At 30.9% G+C, this 10,913-nt stretch overlaps 1 protein-coding gene and 1 non-coding gene across 2 annotated transcripts; both read right to left on the bottom strand.

The window, feature by feature from the left end:
- Positions 1-1,541: 1,541 nt before the first annotated feature.
- Positions 1,542-1,615, bottom strand: TRNAI-UAU. The gene has a single exon. It is a non-coding gene; the product is annotated as a tRNA-Ile (tRNA).
- A 1,252-nt stretch (positions 1,616-2,867) lies between these two features.
- LOC112526651 (sodium/calcium exchanger NCL2-like) lies at positions 2,868-10,380 on the bottom strand. The gene is made up of 7 exons (XM_025137026.1): positions 9,839-10,380; positions 6,506-6,715; positions 5,420-5,601; positions 5,199-5,317; positions 4,279-4,546; positions 3,818-4,117; positions 2,868-3,181 (listed from the first exon to the last, which is right to left on the bottom strand). The coding sequence occupies exons 1-7, from the start codon at positions 10,134-10,136 to the stop codon at positions 2,933-2,935; spliced, it is 1,626 nt and encodes a 541-aa protein (XP_024992794.1). The 5' UTR covers positions 10,137-10,380; the 3' UTR covers positions 2,868-2,932.
- Between the last annotated feature and the right edge of the window lie 533 nt (positions 10,381-10,913).

Genomic DNA, 10,913 nt, shown 5'->3' with positions numbered 1-10,913 from the left:
CGGTTCACGAACGGTTAACGTTCGGTTCGTTTACAGCCCTGTACATATAGATATATAATTTATATGCACGATATGGACGATATCATAAAAGAAAACTCGTCGTAACAGTCATCATAACTCAAAACTTGTTTCTGACGCTACGTTAACTCTATGGCGATGAATGCTATACGCTCTTTTTGTAACACAATATTTATTTTTTCTTACCTTTTTAATGTTTCATTTGTTAGTTTTTACTCTATAATCTGATTTAGGGGCCTTTTACTAAACGCTTACGCGGTAATTTTCCTCACCGGATGAACATGGCAAGGGCCAAGAATCTTACCCGGTAAGAACGAGGATAAAGATGGAGAGTCTTACCAGGAAAATTGTTGCAGGGAATACGTTTTGATATACTACAATCTTACCCAATAAAATAAATTAATAGTGTTAACTCCTAACGATAAACACTTACTGAGTAAACATCTAGGTAAACAGCCCCTTAATTTGTTTAATATTATTGATTCTCTGAGTAATAGCAAGAAAAAATATATTTATATATAATATTATATATGATATAAAAATTTACTGGCATAAGTCACACCTTATAAATGCAGTAATCTTATTGTGGCTTCTAAGGCTTGAAACTTGACATTACTGTCACGTTATACCTCATCTCATTTACAACTTTAAGGTGGCGTTTGTTTTTTTAAAGAAGTCTGAAGTCTTATTTCACTTTTGATTAATAAGAGGTGGCGTTAGAGTCTGAAATCTGAATCAATAAGACTGTTTGTTTTTGTAAACCGATAAACGTCTGAATTTGTTTAAATTGTCTATTTTACCCACTAAAAAATTATAATGTTAAATTTGTAGATAAATTTATACAATTTCACATATTTATTTATCATAATTACAAAATTTACATCTAAATTATATAATCAACATTCATTTAAACGAAAATATATCATTAACGGTGTTTAACATATTCAAATTATATTAAACTACATCAATTGGGAGAGGTGACATTGATTTGGTAAGGATCGATTGAGATAAATGATTGATTAAGGTTAATCGAAAGAGAAACGTCATTGTTGAGGGTTGAAGAATAATAAGAGGCACCAGGCAAGAGGAAAATAAGATATAAGTGCCTCTGAAAAATTGAAAAAAATTAACAGTCTGAATGACTTTATCTTTTAACAAATCAGATATAAGAGGTTAATTTTTTTTATAAAAAAAACAAACAATTATTGATTTCAAACAAATATACATTTTAATATTGATTGTACGTTTTTATCAAATAATAAATTATTTATTGTTTTTAAATTTTCGAATGTAAATAAAAAAAAAATTATTAACTGCAAGGGGGTAAGGATACCAAAAACGTAAACCATGGGGTGCATTACAGAAAATAATACAAAAACAAGGGATTGGAAAGGTGAGAAAAGAAAAGTTGAGGGGGACTTTGCTGTAAAAATAGTTAAATACAGGTCACGGGGATTACAATGCTGATAATACAAAAGAAGAGGGGCCTTTATGAAAATTAAAAATACGTTCATTAAATCAAATGGTCCCGGCGGGGCTCGAACCCGCGACCTTCGGCTCATAAGACCAACGCTCTAACCAACTGAGCTACGGGACCCGTTATGACATTTAATAAACAATTATTTAAATTAGTATTTTTTAATAATCATGTTTTTTTACCAAATTATTAATTTATTTTCGTCCATTTTTTGGAATTATATTGATTTTTTATATATAATATAATGTGCGATTTGTAATTTTTAATTTTTTTTAATCTAAAAAGACATGATTATACACTAAATTTCTTACTTAACGTCATATGATTTTTTTAAGTATGCAATTGTTTTGAATATCAGTTGTATATAGTTATCAGGGTTGTGCTAATCTTTCTGTTGGCCTTGTTACATTTATACTAAAACTATAAATCGGTTGAAACGAGTAATAAGCAGAATAAATATAAAAGTTCATATAACAAATCTTACAAACTAAAACAACAAAACTGTTAGAAACGACAATGAGAAGAATATCCAAGAGTCGTTTTTGTTTTTGATCGAAGAATTCAAAGCGTCGTTTTCATTAAGGCAGGTTTCACAAGTTGAGCTATATAAATATGGGACCTAAGGACAAATTAAATTGGCTCCCAAAATTTGTGGACCCTATTTAAAAACCAAGATTTAACATGTTAATAGACGTCCCTGACAGTTATTTACACTATACTGAATTTGGGAAAAAAATATATTTTTACAGATGTAACCCATTATTATTTGTTTTGATGGTGTTAATTAAATTGAAGGATAGTTTTGTAATTCTACTAAATTGTCAAATGGTTGTCTTTTTCTTTACTTCGTGGCTGTTTACTAAACGCTTACCTGGTAGGTGTTTAGCGGACAATTTTCCTCACTGGACACATGGCAAGACCCTAGAATCTTACCTGGTAAGAGCGATGATAAGGGATAGAGAGTCTTACCCGGTAAGTGAGGCTGACGACTCTTACCCGGGCAAGTGCTTAATAAATATATTGTTACATACGATACCATTTTGATATACTACAATCTTACCTAAAAAATAAATTATAGTGTTGGCTTCTAACGGTAAGCACTTACCGGGTAAGCATTTAGGTAAACAACCCCTTCGTCTTCTTCCGATATTTGAAAGAAATACATCACTTGTTTTTCGTTATATTCCTTTCATTGTCCTCCTACAGGTTTCGAAAACTCATGAAAAATTTTAAATGACCTTGAGACTCGGATTTTTTAATATAAAAAATAAAAAATAAAATGGAATGTAGAATCAGTTCAATACAGTTAACATTCATAACTTGATATGCTTACATATATAAAAATAAAATTCGTAACATACGACTGATTTCCGATAAAATCTTAAAAACAATGAAATAGAATCAAAATTCAAATACAAGATATGCTACTGATCTAGCCTATGACCAACCCCAAACGACAGTAAGAAGATACAACATGAGTAGCGACGCCGGGAACATCAGGTAACCAAAATAACCAGTCCAAAGCGGGAAAACAGTCCTTGTACTTGTGAAAACTCCCATTACTCCACAAGTTACAAAAACGACCAAAATTTCAGCTGAGACGTCCCATGGAACGTCTTTTATGTACACAATGAGTAAAAATGTTAACAAACTTGTCGTATTACTCGTGAACGTTCCTGAATAGATCTGCCAAAAAAAATTACACCATGAAGACCCATAATAAAATTCGTTTTATAAGATATTATATCTGTTTAAGTATCCTAATATACTGTTTTCTAGGATTACAACAGACCTGTGTAAAACTGTTATAATAAACCAAAAGTGTCCTAACAAGTTTTTTAAGACACTGTACAGATAAAGTGTCCTACTGTCTTTTTTATAAGTCATTTTTGAGAGGTGACATATGAGCATATCTTTTTATACGATACCTGTTCTATAAGATATTAGTTTTAAATAACGTCACATATAATGATTAATAGAATACTTTATTTCAAAAACGTCTTAAAAATTTGATAAAACATACAAAAGCGTCATATCAACTTTTTATAACATTTTTACATATGATGCACAATTGTTTGGTCCTATAAACATAAGCCTTATAAAACAGTCTATTATGACATTTACGTTGTGTTTCTTGAAACCTTTTTTTTTACGAAGGACGGTAAAAAAAATCCGTACTCTTGAAACTTTTTTAAGCGAGAAACGAAAGAAAAATGAAGGAAAATTTAGAGAACACAACATTAGACATTATTAGCGTCATATAAAGTTGATTTTGTTGTGACGAGAATCTTAAAAGAGAAAAAAATAGATAAAAACAAATACCTGAGATAGCGTTAAAGATGCAGCTCGTTTGGTCTTTTGACTTGCTGAATCGATCGTCTTTAAGAGGCGTGGTATGCTTATGGCAGCCGGTATTACGAAGTATGGAATGAAGAAGGAAGGGACATGTGCATCGGTAGCAACGTTTGCAACGTTCATTATGAGCGGTCGTGCAATGAGAGCTGAGATTGTAATCCCAACGACCACGTACGCCAAAGCCTCCACGTAATCCCAAACCGAACGTGGAGTAACAGGGGTTCTATTTGTAGGTAACAAAGCTTCTTGTTGTTCTTCATCTGTACTCTGTATAAACGCATTGAAACCTCGCTTCATTAAGCACTTTGTTAGAAAGACCTATTAAGTACTCTATTAATTAAGCTCCCAACGAATTCCCCCTTTTTATCATATTACGTGACCAATAACAAGATAAAAAATTTATAACGTTTCCAAAAATAGAAAGTTACCGCAGCCGGTTTGATGAAGAAGCTAAGCGGGTTATAATCGTTCTTAGAAAGTGAAGCCCTCGCTTCTTGGAGCCATTTCGTTAGAATTCTAACAAACTCGTCCTCTTGAATAGAATCATCACCCGAGATGTCTAATTGCATCATCGTGTTTTCTATAAGACCGTCACTAACTTCACCATCTGCTTGCACTTGTATTCCCAAGAGTAAAGTTTTTAACTCGGCACTCGACACTTTACCATCGTGATTTTGGTCAAGTCCCTTGTAAAGCCTACACATCAATATATATTACGATCAAAAGGAGTTTCTCGAATTACGAAAAGAAAAGGAAACCATAGAACAAAATTAGCTTTATAGGATACTTAAGCGTCCTAATAGCATACTTTATAGTATTTAAGTTTGTAGAACTAAATTATAAAGCGTCTTATCTGAAAGTGTTACAATAGGTTTATAAGACGTTTTTGGACGTTTTAACAAGTTTTTTAGGACGCTTTCAAAATAAAATGTCTTATTAGCTATTTTATATGACACTTTTTGAGAAATGTCCTATAGGGTTAGGTTCACGTGAGACCAGCCAGTTTTCAAGTGTAAAAAAATGGTTTCACAGGTCTCAAGAAAACAGGTTGGTCTCACGTGATCCCAATTCATGTCCTACAAACCCATCTTTTTATAGGAAACTTGTGTTTAAGTGTCATATAAAATAGCTAATACAACACTTTATTTAAAAAAAAAAAAAAAAACTTTCCAAAAAACATGTTAAAACGCCTAAAAGGTTCTTATAAACCTATTGTAACATTTTTAGATAAGACGCTTTATAATTTAGTTCTATTACTTTAAGTCTTATAGAGTATGCTATTAGGATGCTTAAACACATCCTGTAAACCCATTTTTGTTGTAACGAGAGTTTTGAGGCAGGTACTAACTCTTTAATAAGCTTCACATTTGGCTTTCCATTTCTCGAGAGCAGTTTCAGTAATTTGTTCTTGACAAATTTTTGTCTCACGTAGTCGAATTTTCTGTTTTGAATCCACGGTTGGAAGATCTACAAGGAAATAAAAAACGATTATGATCACGGAAATATTAAATTTTATAATTATATTGTAAAAAAATATCTTATTTCATGTACGTCATATAAAAGACCAACCTGATACACGATGTTAGCAATGAAGAAACAACACACAATGATGAGGGAGATTAAAACTATCACTCGGGTTACAGAATCCGAATTGAAGATTTGCGGGAGCATAAGAATGAGAAACGGGATCATTGATACGAGCATGATTCTTGCTGTGGTACTCGTTTCAGTATCGGTTGTAACACCGTATGCTGCAAAAAGAATAACAAAAAGAATATTAAAAAACGATATTCTAATATTTATGTTAGAATCCCACATTCATTATATAGTACAGCAAAATCGAGTTTATAGGAGGCTAAAAACGTCTAAGTGTCGTAATAGACTGTTTTACAAGACTAAACCATAAAGTGTAATGTCTACAAGTATTACAATAAGTTTATATGACGTCTTAACAAAAAATTTAGAGGTTGTTTGTTTACCTCTTAATAGTTTCATTAAGAGGCAACATCTGAATCGTTAAGACGTGAAACTTGTTTGGCAAAAAAAAGTCTGTCTCTTAATGTTTCTAAAACCCTTTGAATGATTTTGTATCATGGGTCTCCCTTAACCATTAAGAGCCCTAATTTTGATCGTACACAATTACCAAACACTAATGTTTCATTTTGCATTATATCATGAGAGCATCTTAATCATTCTGACCACTTAATCATTATGCACCAAACCATTCATCAATTGTCAAACAACCCCCTTACACTTTTGAAATAAAGTGTTCCTATTAATTATTTTATACGATACTAATTGAAAAAGATGTCTTATAAAAAATTGTTCAATAAAAAGACGTGTTCATAGGACATATCTTAAAAGTATTCAATGAAATAGTTAATGCGATACTTTATTTTGAAATTTTCTTAAAAAAGTTGTTAAAACGTCCAAAAACATCATATAAACTTATTGTAACACTTTTAGATACGGTGTTTGATTCTTTGGTCCTATAAAAGCAGTCTATTATGACACTTAAACATTCATGGTATCTTATAAACCTGGTTTTATTATTGTGAATTTGGACCATTTCTTTTTCTAGACATGTTGGAAGGCCCACTCTTTTTTAAACTGTTTTTTTAATAAAATAAGCTAACTGAGTTTCAGATATTCTACCTGTTAATTTCTTGAAAAATGATGGTTCCTCTCCAAAAAGTTGTGATAAATCGATGTTGTCTTCATCATCGTCCGCAAGATCATAGCTTCCAAAAACTATGACAGAGGGCCAAATGAGCGTTAGGTTCATGACTGCCGATCCCGCTAAAATACTCATTCCCATTGCAGCACTTGTAGATGCACTCATCTCGTCTCTCGATAATCCCGATTCTGCAAATTAATATTATGTTAGTTTCGGTTGATACATGTTGGTATTGGTTTTACACCAACTTCAAATTACATATATGAAAATTTGTTATTTCATTCAGATTTTGGATGACATACCTAGTTTTCAAGTAAAACATGTGATGTTTGAAACTTTTTAATTTGCCAAAAAAAAAAAAAATTGCAACATTCAAATTTTCGAACAAAATAGCTTGATATAATACTATCAACCGATTACAATTGGTACTAATTGAATTGATAAGATTGATATATATATATATATATATATATATATATATATATATATAGAGAGAGAGAGAGAGAGAGAGAGAGAGAGGGGTTGAGTTCACGTGAGAGTTGAGACCAACTTATTTTCATAAGACCCGTGAGACAGCATTTTTACACTTCAAACTTCACAACAAAACATTGTAAAGATAAAAAAAAAAAGTTTGAACCTTCACAGCAAAAACATTATGATGAAGGTTACCTTCATAGTATTTTGCTATGAAAGTTACCTTTACAGTGTTTTACTGTAAAATTTCAAGTGTAAAAAAGTAATCTCACGTGTCTCGCGAGAACAATATAGTCTCACATGATCCCAAATATATATACATATAAATATTGGCGGGTTCAAAACTGTGACCCCTACTTAATATAATTTAGAGTAAACTACAAATTTAGTCCTTGTGGTTTGTCAAAATTAACATTTTTCATTCTTACAAGATGGTCATCATGGTTTACCAAAATATCCAGACTTGGTCTCTCTCACTTTAACGACCGTTAAAAAATTTCGTTACATGAAAGATATATTTTGTTATTTACCCAACCAAAAACCACATGAATCAAATCATAAGATCTATTTTGATTTGTTAAAAGATAATTTTTTTTTTGACAAAAAGACGAAACTGCTTCTCCTTTAACGAAACTCTAAAACAACCATTAGAGGGAGGGATCAAATCCAAATGCTTTCACAAACCACAATGACCATCTTGTAATTTTAAAACTGTAATGACAAAATATGTTATTTTCGACAAACCATATGAACGAAATTTGTAGTTTACACCAAGTGGGTCAACTTGTTAACTTATAAAGCACTCAAAAAGATATCTAGGTTTACACGTAAGTATGCGGTTTGACTTGTCAAATAATCAATCATTTGTCTATATGATATACATAATTAATTGAAAATCTTTCTTGATTTTAGGGGACATTAGGGATTGCTTATTTGAAACAACTGCTTTTCTACAAAAGCAGATGTAACTTGTTACAAGTCAGAAGAGTTTTAACTTCTTTAAAAACTCCTTATTACTGGTTTGGCATCGGTATAAGTTGTTTATCCAAACACTCAAAAATGTTTATATTGATGTTACACCGAAATAAATCAAAAAATTGTTTTTATAAGCTATCTTAAACACAGTGACTTGTCAAACACATGATTCGGTATGAATTGGTTTTGAAATAATATATTGTAAGATCGTGAAAATTAACAACCTATCGATGATTAATTTATATAATTTTTAAAACTTTGAAAATAATAAAATGTAGATTTTAAACAATTTTCAAATACAAATATACATCAAAAATCATATTTATTGCATTTTAAAACCATCATAATCAATTATATATAAATTTTTTGAAATATCATAATCAATTATTTAAAAAACCATTATCAAAATCATTTTGATTTTTAAAATTAGTATAAATATAATCAAACTATAAAAATTATTCAACTTTTTTGATACATTTTCACAAGTTTTCATTAAAAAATAAAAAATTTAAAAGTTTGAAAAAAATAATGTCTTAATATCGATTTTAAAATTTCAATGACATTATTATTACGATTTTAAAATTTATACTTAAAACTTTATAGCAAAACACTATGAAGGTAAAAAAAGCCGAAACTTCATAGCAAAGACACTGTAAAGGTTAGTTTTACAACTTCTTTCTATGAAGTTTCAAGTGTAAAAAAATAGTCACACGAGTCTCACAAAAATAGACTGATCTCACGTAATCCAAAGAATATATATATATATATATATATATATAGAGAGAGAGAGAGAGAGAGAGAGAGAGAGGTTGGTTATTATACAACCCTTGGCATTTGTGCAACCAATCCAACCCAATCTCAACCGTCCATTTCATTTGATTAATATGTGATTTCATATAAGTTTTGATTGTTTCATAATATAAAGTATTGATCATAATTAATGAACCATATTCATCTTCTATAAATATTCAAATCATAATAAATAAACTATCATCATTTTCATAAATATCTCAATTTATTGGGTTGTATTGGTTGTACAAATGCGATAGATTGTATTTGAAACAAACTCTATCTATATCTATATCTGTATCTATGTCTATATCTATATCTATATCTATATCTATATATCTATATATATCTATATAGACTTGGGATCATGTGAGACCAATGGTTTTTCGTGAGACCCGTAAGACCAATTCTCAACATTTGGATTAGATTTATAATCTTCAGATCTGAACATTTATAAACGCCACGAGACTTCTCACTAATTACGAAATTGCCACCTTGCAACTTTGCAACCATTAGATCATTAATTCATAAATTTGATCAATGAACATAAATTGATCTTACGGGTCTCACGAAAAATCATTGGTCTCACGTGAACCCAACCCTATCTATATATCTATATATATCTATCTATATATATATATATAATTTAGTATAATTACATGAATCACATGGCAGGTTTATAATAAGCTATCCACCCACCAGCCCCCCACCGAAACAAAAAAAAAAAGTAGAAAATACTATATAAAATTTATCGAATAAATTCCTGAAAATTTCTTTACTTTTTCATATCGATCTTGAAATTTTTCCAACAATATAAATAACATATAAAACTTGTATATATATTTCTTCGTGTAACCCTCGATTTTACACACCGACAAATAATCACGAATGGCCCAAAGTCATCAACCGTAGGTGAATTTTCAAGACCACAAGAGGACCGATAGCATCTGGAATCTATCCAAATAAGATGAGATTTCCACTATATCCCCTTGAGTCTTAACCAATACGCTAAACAGCCCATGTGGCTAAAGTTGTGTACTTTTGCAGGAATTGAAAGAGGAAATGAAGCTTACCAAGAATGATGAAAAGTGTGGGGAAGTTTCCAAGAACATGGAACAAACTGGCACCGAAAACACCGGGTCCAACGAGACCGAAGAATTTATCCGACCCTTCGGAAATATAACTTTGAGCTATGGACATCAAGTATTGATACACCACGATCAAGAACAATCTCCCCCAAAGACCCGTCGTGCATGGCAAGAACCCGTATTCAAGTTCACATGTTACCGTTGTAGCCTCGACTTTCCCCCAAAATTCCATCAAGACCGCCAAGAAACCAATCAATATCCCGGTTCTCGGGTATATTTTCATCTTTCTTTTTGGTTTTCTATCGTCCCGAAAGGTTGGGAAACTAACCGTGATACGTGAAGACGATGATGCCGTTCTGAAAGTTTGAATCTTTTAACGGTTTTAAAGAAAACCCGTAACTTGGGTTGGGTTGGGTCGGGTCGGGTCGAATCGATGTGATGAAGAAGATGAAGATGGTAGGTGGAAGTTTTTTTAAGGGCTTTTTAGAATCTTTGTGGTTTTTAAAGGGGTTTAAAGAAAAGGTGGTCTTACAGGAACGTGAAAAACGTTGACTCACAAGAATATTATTTTATTTAATTAATATTTGTTTACAATTAATTAAAAATATTTATATATTAAAGAGAAAAATCTTTAAAAAAAACTCAAAGAGTTTTCTAAATTATTAAGTTTTTGAAAAAAATAATAAGAAATAAAACAATAAATTGTTTAATTAAGGGGGTGTTTGGAATTGCTTATTTGAAACAACTTATGCTTTTTCTACAAAAACATTTGTTACCGGTATAAGTTGTTTATTTAAACACTAAAAACGTTTATTATCGATGTCACACCGTAATAAGTCAATAAGTTGTTTTTATAAGCAATCCCAAACACCCTTTAAGTCTTGAAATAATTTCTCTTTAATTAAAAATTGGTTACTTATATTATTTTAATCGGAAAAAAACTATATGTAACCAGTTAAATTTGTTTTATAAGAAAAAAAAACAAAATCAGTTTTATCATTTTCAAACTGGACGACAATGAGGTGGCGAAATACCATTGGATGAGAGGAGTTCTGGTATA

The sequence above is a fragment of the Cynara cardunculus genome (genome assembly GCF_001531365.2).
Source record: "Cynara cardunculus var. scolymus isolate 2C chromosome LG 14, CcrdV1, whole genome shotgun sequence".
Classification (NCBI taxonomy): domain Eukaryota; kingdom Viridiplantae; phylum Streptophyta; class Magnoliopsida; order Asterales; family Asteraceae; genus Cynara; species Cynara cardunculus.
The sequence above is the reverse complement of the archived record's forward strand: the minus strand, read 5'-3'. Positions and strand labels throughout refer to the sequence as shown.

What these genes read in the sequence shown, in the direction of transcription:
- LOC112526651 (XM_025137026.1), bottom strand. Translation starts at nt 10,136, where the DNA reads ATGAAAATATACCCGAGAACCGGGATATTGATTGGTTTCTTGGCGGTC. An exon ending in TCTTCATCAAACCGGCTGCG is followed by an intron (nt 4,118 to 4,278) that starts GTAACTTTCTAT and finishes GCGTTTATACAG; the next exon opens with AGTACAGATGAAGAACAACA. An exon ending in CATCTTTAACGCTATCTCAG is followed by an intron (nt 3,182 to 3,817) that starts GTATTTGTTTTT and finishes TTTTTTTGGCAG; the next exon opens with ATCTATTCAGGAACGTTCAC.